The sequence below is a fragment of the Panthera pardus genome, unplaced genomic scaffold, assembly GCF_024362965.1.
Source record: "Panthera pardus isolate Hobbes unplaced genomic scaffold, ASM2436296v1 HiC_scaffold_17, whole genome shotgun sequence".
Taxonomy (NCBI): domain Eukaryota; kingdom Metazoa; phylum Chordata; class Mammalia; order Carnivora; family Felidae; genus Panthera; species Panthera pardus.
This window is the reverse complement of record NW_026526732.1, coordinates 87,637,113-87,652,873: the sequence shown is the minus strand read 5'-3', so window position 1 is coordinate 87,652,873 and position 15,761 is coordinate 87,637,113. Positions and strand designations below refer to the sequence as shown.

The 15,761-nt window shown below is 33.9% G+C and overlaps 1 protein-coding gene across 14 annotated transcripts in view; it reads left to right on the top strand.

The window, feature by feature from the left end:
* FAM135A (family with sequence similarity 135 member A) overlaps positions 1 to 15,761 on the top strand; it is a 120,474-nt gene that overhangs the window by 30,689 nt on the left and 74,024 nt on the right. For 10 of the 14 annotated variants that reach the window (XM_019417663.2, XM_053904763.1, XM_019417664.2 and 7 more), the window contains 5 exons: positions 5,313 to 5,452; positions 5,564 to 5,634; positions 7,313 to 7,486; positions 11,110 to 11,236; positions 11,918 to 12,071. In XM_019417663.2, the coding sequence (XP_019273208.1) occupies positions 5,313 to 5,452; positions 5,564 to 5,634; positions 7,313 to 7,486; positions 11,110 to 11,236; positions 11,918 to 12,071 (666 nt within the window). Of the gene's footprint in view, positions 1 to 5,312; positions 5,453 to 5,563; positions 5,635 to 7,312; positions 7,487 to 11,109; positions 11,237 to 11,917; positions 12,072 to 15,761 lie in introns of those variants that run through there. The other 4 variants (XM_053904762.1, XM_019417669.2, XM_019417670.2 and 1 more) reach the window with 4 other exon arrangements.

The window sequence follows — 15,761 nt, the reverse complement described above, 5'->3', positions numbered from 1 at the left end:
AGCTTTTCCTGGCCTTCCTTTGAGAGTCATTGAAATATTTTGACAGTTTTGCTGAGTTGTTAAGATTTTTCATGATTTGACCCTATCCTACATGTCTAACTTTATTTCCTACCATTTCCTTGTGGATTTCTCCCCATGGAACCACTTCCAGTTTCTCACATTTGAAGAGTTCTAACTTACTTCATATTTTGTGCATGTATTTTCCACCTCATTGTCTCCTTTGTCCTAGTTTAGAAGTTTCCTCTGCTATGTTTCATAACACTTTTCTATAAACATCTTTTTAACATCTTATAATTTTTTGTTATTTATTTTATTATAATACAATCAAACATCAAGAATCATAAAAGGAGATTGCTCTTTTTAGAATGAGGAAGATTTGGGGTGCCTGGGTGGCTCAGTCGGTAGAGCGTCCGACTTCGGCTCAGGTCATGATCTCGTGGTCTGTGAGTTCAAGCCCCATGTCGGGCTCTGTGCTGATGGCTCAGAGCCTGGAGCCTGCTTGGGATCCTGTGTCTCCCTCTCTCTGCTCCTCCCCCGCTCATTCTCTGTCTCTCTCTCTCTCCTTCAAAAATAAATTAAAAAAATTAAAAAAAAATTTTTTTAAATGAGGAAGATTCTGGGGTGCCTAGATGGCTCAGTTGGTTGAGCATCTGACTTCGGCCCCAGTCGTGATCTCACGGTTTGTGGGTTCAAACCCCGCATCAGGCTCTGTGCTGACAGCATGGAGCCTGCTTTGGATTCCATGTCTCCCTCTCTGTCTGCACCTCCCCCACTCACTTTCTCTCCCTCTCAAAAATAAACAAACATTAAGAAAATTAAAAAAATATAATAAAATGAGGAAGGTTTAAATAAATAAATCTTCATTTTATGTCACTAATCCATTACTGTTAATAGTAACTGAATGAGCTCACCAATCATGAATGGAAAACTCAGCAGAGTTAGATCTTTCAATAAACTTGGCATAGCTTATGAAACTTGAGTCCATTTGGCATTATAGCTCTCCATTTTGTTTTCCCTAGATTGAACAGCTTCCTTTTGTCACAACCATTGTCTTTTTACCTGGCTTAAGAGATAGTGATAATTACATTGGCATTTGCTTTGGCCTCCAAAATAGGGAGTTAAGAGATTATCCCATTGTAGTCCAATTATTTGCTTGAATGTTTCTATTCAAACTAGATTGGGAACTCTGAAAACAAGGGCAGGGTTCTTATTTATGTTCATATCTCTTAGTTCCCGATACTTTAGAAGCTTAATAAATTATGGTTGAATGAATGCTCACTTGTTCACAAAATAAATAACAGATATCAGTACTAGCTGTTTAAGCGAAGGGAATATAAATGTGAAAGATAATGATAGGAATAAAATATAAAACATAAATTATCACAACTTAATGTAAGTACTCATAGGCCTCTATCACAGGTCTCTAAAAGTGTAGATCAGATGTTTGGGTTAGCAGATAACTGACAGGCAAAGTGACAATAGAGTTCTTTCAACAAGAAATTAGGGCACTAAATTAAGTTTGATGAAAGTTCAAGTATTCAATAAATACATGCTAAGGGCTTATTATGTGTAAGACATAGTGCTCACTCCTAAATTATAACAATGAAAATGATATATGTGGTCCTGACCTCATTGATGGAAGTTATCATCTAGTAAAGATTAAAAAGCACAGAGTGTTTCACATTCAAGACAAGAAAAGAACTATACACATATGTTTGGGTCTTTTTGTTTCTAAGGCTCTTCGGTAATAGCAATATAAAACACAAAAAAGGAATAGTAAAATATTTCAATAAGTTTTTGCAGGCAGAAAACAGAAGTGAGAGCTGAACTGCTTTTTAAGGACACCTTCCCCCAGGGATTTCAGGAAGGTACAGCAGGTGAAGGGAAATAAGGGGTGGGCCTGAAATCAGAGATGAATTAAAGGTCTGTAATCAGGTCAGCTGTTATAGTTGGGCACCCCAAGCCCAACTGCAGTATGTCAGGAAGATTAGTGTTTACGTTAGGATAAAAACGTGGGGACTTTTCTCTAAGTAAATTGCCATGAGATATTAACATATTAATGCTTCAGAGTAAAGCACATTCTTTTTTGCGTGTGTTAAAAATCTACTCTCAACAGACTTTACAGTCTATAGTACAGTGTTGCTATAATTTAGGAGTGCACATTGTTGTACAGCAGAGTTCGAGAGCTTTTTAACTTTGCATGACTGAAACTCTGTACCACTGAATAGCAGTTCCTCATTTCTCCCTCCCCGCGGCCCCTAGCAACCACTATTCTACTTTCTTTGATGAGTTTGACCATTTTAGATAGCACATATAAATAGAATCATGCAGCGTTTGGCCTGTTTCACTTAGCTTAAGTCGTCATGGTCTATCCATATGTTGCTGCATATTATAGGATTTCCTTTTATTAAGGTTGAAAATATTCTATTGTATAAATCATTTTCTTTACCCATTCACCTGCTTACAGACAGGTTATTTCTACCACTTAGCTATTGTGAATAATGCGGCAGTGAATTATGGAAGTGCAGATATATCTTCAAGATCCTGTTTTCAATTCTTTGGGATAAATAGCAGAAGTATAATTGCTGGATCATATGATAGTTCTATTTTTAATTTTTTGAGGAACCTTCATTCTGTCTCCAGTAGTGGCAACACCATTTTACATTCTCACCAATAGTGTACAAGTGTTCCAGTTTCTCCACAAGTGCTGACCCTATACATAATACCACTATATGGAGTAAGAAGAATGTGAGACATGGACCTTGACTTCAAGAAGTTTATATTCCTTCTCTTCAGATTCTCTCCCTTTCCATCTTCATTTGACTCTTTTTTATGGTATTGTCAAATACCATTGTCAATAGGGTCTTTCCTGAGATCACAGATGAGGTTCACCCTCATAAGATAACATAGCACTCTATTTCTGTCATACTCAGTACAGACGTAATTTACAGAATTCGAGGAGGGCAGGGAAAGTGGGTTTTTTTTTTTCCTTTGGTTTGGTGTACTTAACTTGAAACAATGTATGTCACAGAGTAACTATACAACACATATTTAGAATTTTTATGAAAAGTATCATACATTTTTGAAGATCATATAAAACATTATTTTATTACATAATAAAATGAATACCCAAATACTCATTCCTTCATTTAAGAAATAGAACATAGTTGGGGTGCCTGGGTAGCTCAGTCGGTTGAGTATCTGACTTCGGCTCAGGTCATGATCTCATGGTTTGTAAGTTTGAGCCTCACATCGGGCTCTGTGCTGACAGCTCAGAGCCTGGAGCCTGCTTTGCATCCTGTGTCTCCCTCTCTCTCTGCCCTCCACTGCTCATGCTTTCTCGCTCTCATAAATAAATAAAAACATTAAAAAAGAAAAAAAGAAATAGAACATTACTACTACCATAAAAACCTCCTGTATACCCCACCTCATTTTTGTGTTAATCATTCTTTTTGCTTTCTGTATAGTTTTATCACCTGTGAATGTCATCCAAGTATATATCTGGTTGAGTTTGGAGAAACTGAATAGTAAGCACAAGCCTAGTTGTGTAAGAAAGCTGTAGTATCACTACTGTTAAAAGAAGTCTCCCAGAGAAAAAGCTGAATGAAGTCTCTGGGTCATAGTACGCTTCTGTATACTAAAAAGTTTTAAGACCCCTTTTTGGGGGAAGTTAGCCAACAAGGTCAGGAGTGAATCATGTGAAATTTAGATCTCATCATAGTGCTTCTGGTAAGTTTGTAATATGATGAGGTATTAGATAACAAACACATTGAGTAGGCTGATTTGCCTCTAAACTTAACATTCAACTTTTCTTCCTCCAAGGGAATGGGTCAAAGCAGAAACCTTCTGTTCAGTGAAAAGACTGCCCTCTTATCATCTAGGCAATAGGGCAGAAACTTCCATCAGTGTGCCCTCAGATAAATTGAGCAGTGAAAAGAATCTGGTCAAGCTTTTAATCTGTTCTTAAGTTAAAAAATGATACCATGGCAGCAAGAATCTTTCATATGACAGACCTCAAAATATCTATTTGGTGAGGCACACTAATCCAGTATTTATTAGCCACGTTCTAGAACTAAGGCAGAAGAAGGGCTCTTAGTGCCTCACCCTAAGTCATCCCTTCACTAGGTTTGCCCTTTTCATCCTACACAGGTTCTGACCTCAGGCCACCACTCCATTTGGATACCTTCTTATTCCATTTGAACTCTGGTGTCCCACTCTAGGCTCCCTGCTGTGCAGAGATACCCACCTTGTTGAAATGTTTAGATTCCACCTTGTTGGAATGACCTGACACCAACAACCTGGACAGAGGTAGAACAAACTTGACATGTAAAGGGCATGGTCTTCCATGAGACTGATCTTACTTCAGACATAAGGTGCCACTTAAAAGGGTCCACTGGCTACCCTCATTTCTGATTAGATAGCAACAAATTTGGGGTTCCCATTACACTTCAGGTGTGATAATTCACTGAAACAACGCACAGAACTCAGGAAGGCACTCTACTTATTATTATAGTTTTATTATAGCAAAGGGATACATATCAGAGCCGGCCAAAAGAAGAGGTGCATAGGGCAAGGTCTGAAAGGGTTCCAGATTTGTAAAGCTTCTTTGTTCTCTCTGCAAGGAGTCAGGACATATTACCCTCCCAGAAAGTTTGCATGTGACAATATGTAGAATATTGCCAATCAGGAAAGCCCACCTGATTGAATCATTGCTCAGTCTTCAGCCCCCTTCCCCTCACTGGAGGTTGAGCTTAAACCATGTGGGTCAGTCGCCAACTCTGTAGTCACGTAGTTGATCTTGTGTGGCCAGCCTCCATCCTGAGTCATCTCCTTACCATTATTTGGGCCTACCATGAATAACTCGTCACTGGGAAATTCTAAGGATTTAGAGGCCACTTACAAGGAATTGGGACAAAAGCCAAACTCTTTATTCCAAGGATTTAGAGGTTGCCACCCAGCAACCAGGACAATAGCCAATCAAATTCTTCACTATGCATCTATAGAAAACTAAATTGCTTCCTTCTGCGTGTACAGATCAATTGTTCCTTTTAAAAGAATCTACCTTGAGATTCCTCATTTACCTTCTCAGATTAAGATAAGTTGTACAAAAATTTTATGATGGTTATAATGTACTTATTTATTCATTTTTTTACATAGAAAGTAGTAAACTTTCAGAAATGTTCTAATACTGCTATGTAAAATGGTAATGGTACTGGAGTAATACAGTAAAACTTACGGTATTTTAAAGTATTAATTTACTTGTATTGTGTTTTTACTTTTTACCTGTCAGTTACATATCTTATCTGTTTTAGGTATGACTTTAGCCTTTCCAGCTTCAGTTCATGATTCTCTGATTTGCAGTAAAACATTTCAAATTCTATATAAAAATGAGGAGGTTGTTTTAAATGATGTCATGATCTTCAAAGTTAAAATGTTGTTGGATGAAAAAAAGGTAAACATCTCTTCATATATATTTAGATAAATATTTTTTATAGAGCCTCAAGGCTTATTTCTAACTTTGTGTAAGTATTCAAAAATATCTTACATTGTAATTTCTCTTGAGATTGAAGAAACCCTTGAAGAAATGAATTTTCTGTTATCTTTGGATCTACACTTCACAGATGGAGATTATTCGTAAGTAGACTAATCAAACAATTAAAAATCTTTCGTTTCTCATAACTGGTATCTATTCTCCATTTTGTTAGAAATCTAGCCTGTCCCTTTCTTGTTTATTTAAACTACTTCTGTCTAGATACCATATGTTTTCACTCATAGATGGATCTTGAGAAACTTAACAGAAGACCATGGGGGAGCACAAGGGGAAAAAAAACAGTTACAGAGAGGGAGGGAGGCAAACTATAAGAGACTCTTGGATACTGAGAACAAACTGAGGGTTGATGGAGGGTGGGGGGAGAGAGGAAAGTGGGTGATGAGCATTGAGGAGGGCACTTGTTGGGATGAGCACTGGGTGTTATATGGAAACCAATTTGTCAATAAATTATATTAAAAGATAAAATTAAATAAACTACTTCTGTCTAACTGGAACAGTTTCATGAGAGTGGTTACACATACTCTTTTGTACCCATGTCAATTCTGTGTGCCCCAGGTAGCAAATCAGACAAGTTGAAGAAATACGATACAATTTCCTAGACTCTAGAAACTCCACTGATAATACCACTACTATGAGACATTTAAATGTAACTGAACTCTCTTTCACTATATCACTGACCATCTTAGTGGCATGAGTGATGCCATGTTTAGGCGGGACTCTTGATATGTAGAGTGTTATCAAGACTGATGACTCTTATACTTTGCAGTTATTTCTAGTTCAGTAATTCCTAGAGCCCTTGAGGAAGTTTTAGGACTGGCTACTCTGAACTTGTTCACACATGTGGACATTCAGTCATATATGTTAGGGACACGTGCTTGTATTCATTTAAAACAAGAATCAGAGATTTGTTTAGCAATTTTATCTTTTGCAGTTTTTTTTTCTCATTTCAAACATACTTGTAGAAATACTTTTTAAAAATTGTACATACATTTAGACTCTTGTAGGAAAAATGGCTAAGCAGTCACATCCTGAAAAGTCTACTTGAGATGTCCTCTTTACTATCAGGGAGGAATAAGAATTTTTGATGTGGCAGCTACTGCTCCTCTATAATACTTGTTTATTACAAAGAATTCCTTAAGGGATTATTTTCAAACCAACTCAGAATTTTATAAATAAAATGAAATGAGTAAGTAGTTTAACTATAGGTAGTTATAACATATGTATGGGTTAAAATACATACACACACACAAACTCATTGGGAATCATTCTCATGGCATTGTTTTAATTTTTTATATGTAGAAATCTGACAGACTAAATATTTATAATAAAATATCTACCAATTGCTTACTTTCAAGCATCACTTAATAACAAAATTTCATATATTAAAAGTAATTTTAACTGTCTTTTGGGATTTATTATTATAGGATTTGACTTCTGTTATACTGCAACCTTATAATGAACAGTATACCCTAGGGAGTAAAATTTAGTGTAAGGTAAGAGTACTTCTTAGTCTGTCAAAAAGGATTCATTTTATAGGAACATTAGTAAAACAACAACAACAACAAAAAAAAAAACCAGTCTATATCATGGACTGGTAGAAAACTAAAGGTAAGATCTGGTTATTATTACTAGATTTAACATTTCTGTCTAATGAGATGTGATGCTTTAAAAATTATTCTGAGTTTTTAAAAAGTAATTAATTAAATATTAGCCTTTACTTTATTATGCCATACTTATATGCAAATGTGTTGCTTTTTATAGGGCAGACGACCTGAACGCCTTGCAGCTAATAAGTAGCCGAACACTGAAGCTGCACTTTAGCCTCCATAGAGGCCTTCATCATCATGTTAATGTTATGTTTGATTATTTCCACCTCTCTGTTGTGTCTGTTACAGTCCACGCATCATTGGTTGCGCTGCACCAGCCACTAATAAGGTAAATTTAACCAATACCCTGGTCCTAATTAATGTAGTATCTTTTATTTTATAGTGAAAACATACACATTGATAAAGTTAATTAGGAATTTCTAAACTTATAATTATTAAGTACTTTCATTTTATACTAAAGTTATAAAATAATAACATTTAAGAGCATGGGAATATTAGATTGATAACTCTTTTAATGCAGAAGTATGGAACAATCTTTGTCAAATAAACTGATCAAGAAAACCAGTGCAGTCTGGAAATAATCATACAGCATTGTTTAGTCTGTACCTGTGTTTTTGTTTTTTAAATGTTTATTTTTGAGAGAAAGAGAGAGTGGGGGGGGGGGGAGAGAAAGAGAAAGAGTTGGGGAGAGAGGATGACAGCCTGATGCGTGGCTTGAACTCACGAATCGTAAGATCATGACCTGAGCCAAAGTTGGATATTTAACCTGCTGAGCCACCCAGGTGCCCTTGTACCTGTGTTTTTTGTTTATTTTTTTTTTAACGTTTATTTATTTTTGAGACAGAGAGAGACAGAGCATGAACGGGGGAGGGTCAGAGAGAGAGGCAGACACAGAATCTGAAACAGGCTCCAGGCTCTGAGCTGTCAGCACAGAGCCTGACGCTGGGCTCGAACTCACGGACCGCGAGATCATGACCTGAGCCGAAGTCGGACGCTCAACTGACTGAGCCACCCAGGTGCCCCGTACCTGTGTTTTTAAGCAGTGCTGTACTATATTCATTCTCTGGAAAAGTATATTCATTTTTTTCTTCTTTTTTTGGCCTCGTCTCTGGATCAGCTAATTCTTTCTTAAATCTGTTGCTATATAATAATTCTTGTTTTCCAAGTCATTAATCAATTTTATGGATCTTTACTAATAAGCTTTTAAACTGTATCATGTACCATTTTCTCCTAAAGGTACATGATATTCTGGATTATAATAAATGCATTGAGATAATTATTTATTTCTGCCCACTTCCATAGAGAGATGAATTGTTTTTCATTATGTAAGAATACATGTCAAGCTTTTCAGTTTTTTACAATAAAACATTGTCCTTTTGTGGTATGGGCAACAGATAGACACTTAAAATCAGTAACATACATGAAAAAGACTCCAAATTGATTTGATTTCTGAACTGTCTACTTTACAATTTCTGTCACAAATCTGATCCCAACAACTGATACTTAGGATGGTGCTTCAGGAATGTGATGTTAAACTGATTTGTCAGAAAAACTAAGTAGGGGGCAGGGGCGCTTGTGTGGCTCAGTTGGTTAAGCATCTGACTCTTGGTTTGCACTCAAATCATGATCTCATGGTTTGTGGGATTGAGCCCTGCATTAGGCTCTGTGCTGACAGCTCAGGAAGAAGTCTTTTTCCTAATGACTTGCTTTGCTTTCCTTATACCTGTAACTAGTTGTTTTATTATCTTTTTTTTTAACTCTTAGGACTTTGAGAGCTTGTTCTCGGTTGCTATAACTTTTGTAAACAGGAAAGTGTTCCTGTTATATAATTTTATTGTAAACTTTCAAAAAATTTTTAGATATTGATTGAATAAATTAATATGTAATAACATGAAAGGTAAATGAAATTTCTTTGATAAGAAAGTGCTTCTTTTGAAATATGACTTTGAAATGAATAGTATACAATATTTTTAATGAATTACATGTTAGGTTTTAATGCTAAAAGTTTATTTATAAAATATATTTCTGTAGTTTTCTGAATCTCTTGTTACTGTAATTTCAATAATCTCTAACTAAAATATTTCAGCCATTTTTTTTCTTTAGAATATTGGCTTAATTTCTCTTCTGAGAAATATACAAACAATTTATAGAGGTTAGCTCATCTTATTGATGTTGCTTCCTAAGGCCCCAAATAATTTACATCACTAATCCTAGTGAGTTAAATGTGTGCTTCCTCTTGCAATGCAGCAGTTTTTGCCACAGACTAGTAGGAGAAAGAGGCAGCTCATCTCCTAGAGACCGTCCACTGGAAGAAGACATTTTTGGCTCGGAATTAGAAGCCAAGAGGATTAGCTGTTGGCTCTGGTTAGTGACTGGAAAAGAAAATGAGATGCCACAACAGCTGAGGTTGCTGTTCTTTTATTTAGCTGCCGTGGGCCTTGATCTCCCCTCTGTTGTGGCTAGAACTTTGCCATGAAAGATGCAGCACCTTTTGCTGCCTTTTTCCTTTCCTGGAACTGAGAAGGGAAGCAAGGAAGGGGTAAAGAAAAGCTTATTGCTGGTGCATGCCAGTAGAGGGGTCACGTTAAGGGTAACATTCCTCACTATGCTTTGACGAGTTTTTTCTGAGGTTTTATTAAATGGCTTTTTTCTCCTCTAAACAAAATGAAACAATATTTTACAAATATCATCTTTTTAAATGTTATTTTTATTTAAAATAATTTCTATGATCAACACAACTACAGACATTAAATCAATTACTTATAATAAGTGGGGTTAGGATTTCTTTCTTTGCTTGTTTTTTACATAATCTGTTTTTAGATTTTTTTTTTTAAGTTTATTCATTTTTGAGAGAGAGAGACAGAGCATGAGCAGGGGAGGGGCAGAGAAAGAGAGGGAGACACAAAATCCCAAAACAGGCTCCAGGCTCTGAGCTGTCATCACAGAGCCCGATGTGGGGCTCAAACTCACGAACCATGAGATCATGACCTGAGCTGAAGTCTAACGCTTAACTGACTAAGCCACCTAGATGCCCCTACGTAATGTTTTTATATGTGAACTTTTCTAGTATAACTTCTATGACTCAGTTCTGAAAAACACATTGTGGCAAATGTAAGTTACCATTGACTTGCAACTCCCTTCTTTGCTGGGATGTGGATATTTAATTTTTGCAAAGCAAATTGATTTTGCAAATGAAGACTGCTTTCTGCTTATGGCAAAATTGACTTTCATTCCTGTCTTTTCCGTTTTGCCAAACTGTCAAACAGTCCAAATGCTTTGGGCTACTTATAATTAACCAATACTTTATCTCAAAATTGTATATGACTTTAAACATTCAAATAGAATATGCCTTTTACTGTATAGAATTTATGGTATATTAAATGTAATGTTAATATTAACAATAGTTCATATATGATTGAGGCAGTACCTTGAACTTAATTGCCTTGAACTTGTTGTCTTAATAGGGTTCATAGGCTTATCGTAAAGAGAAAGGAAATACCTTGTTTTTGCTAAATAGAGGCAACAAATAGATTTAGTAGCTTTTCTTTTTCTATATTTAAGTGGGAAGCTATTTCTATAAGTAGAATCCATATTTGATTAACTTTATGAACTTGGTACCAGTTCTGACAGATTAGTATTTCCAAATTAAAGCTTGATCCTCATTTGTCATTTAACTACTTGGATTCCACACTGTTTTTATTTTTAGAATCCTTTGAGACTTCCTAAAACCCAGTTATGGAGACGTTATCTCAGGCATCTAGTCTTGATTTTTTATATATTCTTTGTCTTTTCATAAATGATTTCAGTTATTAAAGGAAATTTTTCAAAATACTTTAGAAATTATAACTTTGCAAAACCCTTGCTCTTTATTTTTATAAGATTTTCTTTTGTAAGTATTCAACATTCAAATAGGCTATTAGGACAATAATAATGTAATAATTATTTCTCCAGCTTTCCTCGCCCTGTGAAGACAACTTGGCTAAATAGAAATGCACCAGCACAAAACAAAGATTCTGTGATTCCTACTCTTGAAAGTGTGGTCTTTGGTATAAACTACACAAAACAGTTATCACCAGACGTAAGAATTGAAATACTTATGCATCCTTTTTTCCTCTTATTTTAAATGAAGTGTTTTTTAACTGTTGTATCTGTGAATGTGATGTTTATGTTATTAATTATTTGAACTCAGTAATTTACAGATCTAGTTGAATATGATCTTAACAAATTGGTTGGTTCCAGTTGTTAATTGTGAAAACTAACCTGATACTTAACGATTAACCAGATTTAATGGATAAAGATCTTTGACAATGCCTTTTTTAACTTGTTACTATCACCTCTTGCTCCCTTAACAGAACTGGTAAAATGATTCCAAAGGAGCTTGTAAAGAACAGTTGCCAGAGTTGAGACTCAGCTTGCAATAGTATAAGTACAACCAATATTTCCTTAAAAGGAAAGGGACTTATACTATAGAAGCAGAGTATCTGTCCTGCAGTGCAAATGTAATTTGAATCTCCAATTTTCAAAAACCATAATTTAATCTGCTTGTTTTAAAAGCCCACTGTAATTTAAATTACTAGAGTCACATTTTATATGTTTCAATTACTTGTATGAACAGAAGCAATTCTCTAAAATATTACTGAATTTTTATGGTTTAGAATAGTTAGTAAATGTTTAGAATTTTTCCTTTATTATTCGAAGTTTTAAGTGTAGTATTTTTTGGTTACTAATACTGTATATCCCAAATCTATTCTTTGTTTAGGGTTGCAGCTTCATCATTGCAGACTCCTTCCTACATCATGCGTATCATTTCCATTATACACTTTGTGCCACTTTGCTGCTAGCCTTCAAAGGATTGCACAGCTACTTCATTACGGTAACAGAAGAGATTCCCTCTTGTCAGAAACTAGAACTGGGTATGTTAAAAGTAGCCAGACCTAATCTATAGTTGAAGTCTTCTCTTCATTCTCATTTTGCTAGTTATCAGCTTTGCCGTAGCTTTTCTTTACTAAAACTACAGTGTTTATATGCTTCACTTCTACTTCTTTCTCAATTCCATCTTTTTTGACCCTTGATATTACTTTCTGCAACTTAAAAATGCTTTTTATGCTATTAAGAAATAACTTCTTGGTTCTAAGTTTAAAATGAGTCTTTTGATAGATTTTTAAAAAAATATATGTCAGTATACCATTCCTATTAAAATATAACCAGAAAACATACTAGATAGCAAATGTTATAATTCTCTACAAAATCATGGGGAGATGAGCTAAATCTGTACTTCCAAATATTTAAGTCTAAGCAGATTGTAGGTGCTTGGATCATTTTTATATACATTTGGTTCTAAGTGATCTCAGATCTTATTTCTTTTAATTCAGAGAATAATAATGTTACTCAGTTTTAACATTCTGAAATTTATTTAAATCATTAAAATAATCAATCTTGGTTTTAGTCCAGCAGTAATATCTGCATATATGTTACAGTACACAATAAAAAATGATCTTGTCTTGATTTTGCATACCATTTGTAGAATGGTATACAGAATGCTTTTGCACATATTTCACAGAAGATAAATTTTGGAGATTAGCAAAAATAGGTTTTTATTCAGACCTTTTATGTTAGCTTAATAAGCTTTTCTTTTCAAACATCAGCTAATAGTTCATCATAATAAGCACATTTTAAAATTCTCAGAATAAATTAATTTTATCATTATATACTTGAATAAATCAAGAATTACTTTTAAATTTTACTTAATCAGTTTTCTTTGTTTATTTGTTTCTCAAGGATCTCAGTCTTTTAACAGTATTGAGGCATTCTTAAAAATAGTCACTGTTATTGAAAATAATTCTTGGGTTTGAGACTAGTTAGCCTATTATTATAATTGCCTATTTGGGGATATAAAAGAATTGTAAGAACATGTAATGATTTGTATGTCACTTAAATTCAGCTGTGAGAAAATGCTGATATTGTGCCACTGCCTATCAGCAATTACTCCAGTGGATTTGATTAACAGATATCACTCAGTTGACTACTTAGAATACTTAATTCAAGGATCCCAATGTATATACAGATGTACAAACAATAGGAAAATTTATTCTTTTTTGTTCATGTATTCTTTCCCAAGACAAAAATGGTAGAAACATTTTGATTACTCTCTCTGAAATACTCTTTTTCCTTGCTATTTTGTGTATTTAGAATCCTTCTGTTTCTCTTAGGAAAATCTTGTAGGAAACCACTGCCTCAAAAGTCAACTTTTTTAAATGTTCTCTTTTGAACATGTAAGAAATGTTTGTAGAATAGAACTAATCTAGACTATCACTATCCTCAATTCATGGAACAATGATGCTCATATATTTTTTAATTTGATTTTTTTGGAACTCCAGCACATTTTCTTAGAATCACATTATAAATTTTGGTTAATGACCAAAGTACAAAATTATTAAATTACAACATTGATGAAGGACAATACCAAGTGCCTGAAAAATAGAATTCTAAAAAGAAGCAGTGTGAAACTTAGAAGCCATGAATAATGGTATTTCTACAAGAAAAATCTGTTAGTAGTTTGGATGTTGAATGGTGTAGTAGAATTCATAGAGGCATTATCTTGTAGTGCTTAAGAGTGCATGTTTGGAGCCATTTCTGTCCCTTACTAGCTTTGGGACTGTATACACAAAGTGGTTTTCATTTGAAAGAGTGATTGAAGGGAACCAGATGTGCATAAGTAGGAAGGAAAAACGAGGACATCCAAAAGGCAGAGGGTGTAAAGGACCTCTAGGAGTAAGACTTCTTAATGGTATAATTCCCTTGGGCTTTTATGGGCACCTACTGTGTCAGGTATTAAGCTAATTACTGAGGAAAGAATAGGGTCTCTCTTTAAAGAACCTTGACTTTTCTTCTTTTAATAAGTGATCAGTTCAACATTGGGATGGACAGGAGGAACTCACCCAGCAAGACGGGACTTCTTGGGGCTTTAAGGTAGAGAGTTGTACCTGAGATGGGCATATAAATGTCTGTATAAGGAAGACATCTATCTGCATATAATTTTCAAATAGATTTAACATGTAATACTTGAGAACGAAAAAGCACGAGTCACATTTTAAGTTAGATAAAAATATTTCTAAAAGGAAGTAATATTTATTGGTAAGTACATAATGATTAAAACAAGCACCTCTTCAAAGCCAAGATTTATTTAAAATATCTTACACAGTATTAGCACTTTATTACTAATTTATTAATATAATTCAGCATGATAATTCATTTATTTATCAGGTTATAAATTATCTTACGGGTAAGGGTGGCTTTTATGTTATATATATTACTTTGGCCTTATACATGTAATATAGAAAAATCATAATTAAAAGAGCCCTTATATTTAATATCAGAAGTTAGGTACTAAATGAATATAAACTTTATTCCAAATTATTTGCTTAAAATATTTTATCACAAATCAACTTCTAAGGCAAACCTAGACTTTAGTCTTAAATAGTGATAGAATAAAATTATTAGTACCTTACACATACTACCTACTCAAAATATATTTGTTGAATACTATATATGAATGAATGAATGAATGAAATGGCACAATATAGTTTTTGTTGTTACTTATAAAGTATATAGGCATCAACACATAACTTATCATAGTTTACTAGGGATCTTTAAAATCAAGACTCATCTTCAATAAATATTTATTGGTAGCATTTGTTATTCTTAAACTTTTCATCTTTATATTTTCTATTGTGAATTTTAATTTATTCTTCAATGCATCTTTTAAATATCTAAAAAATACTATTAACTCTTTAAAAAAATAATTACATATTCTGAATTATTAACATTATTTATTTTTATCCTAGCAAAATTATATTACAAGCACTAGAGAGTACTTCCATAAAGCACTGTTGACTATCATTATATTCACCAGTTTTAATAGGTGGATATAAAGTAGTTCTTTTTTTTTTTTTTTTTTTTTTTTAATTTTTTTATTTTTTTTATTTTTTTTTTTTTTAATATATGAAATTTACTGTCATATAAAGTAGTTCTTAATTAAAGGGTGTTTATTGTGTTTCCTTCTACTATTTGATATTTTTCTTGAGTTTTCAAATAAGTATATATAAAAGTCTTAAACTCTACCATGCTTTGAAAAATAGATCTAAACCCTATTCCCTCTTTTAAAATAATACCTTGAATTCCTTTCTGCTTTTGCCATTTTCTTTTCTACTAGTTGAATGATGTACATTTTTTTTTTTTTTTTAATAATGTGTAGTTAAATATGGGTTTGGTGCAAGGAGCTCTTACTGGAAATAGGAGTCACAAGTTCAGGAATCTAGGCTTTGGCAAATGATGTAAACTTTCTGGGCCCTGGTATCTACACTTGTAAAAGCAGGGGTTGATCTAGCTCATTTCTCAGATCCCTGCCAGCTCTAAAATTCTTAGTCTAAGAAATTAAAACATAAAAATAACATTGGATTATGAAATGTTGAGTAGTTCATACATTTAAATAGAAAAAAGAACAAAGTAATATAAACTTAAATGTACATCATTTGCAATTCTAATAAGCTAATTAACCAACTGAAAGACTCTGCTGTGGTGTTCTAATCTAACTGCACTGTCAG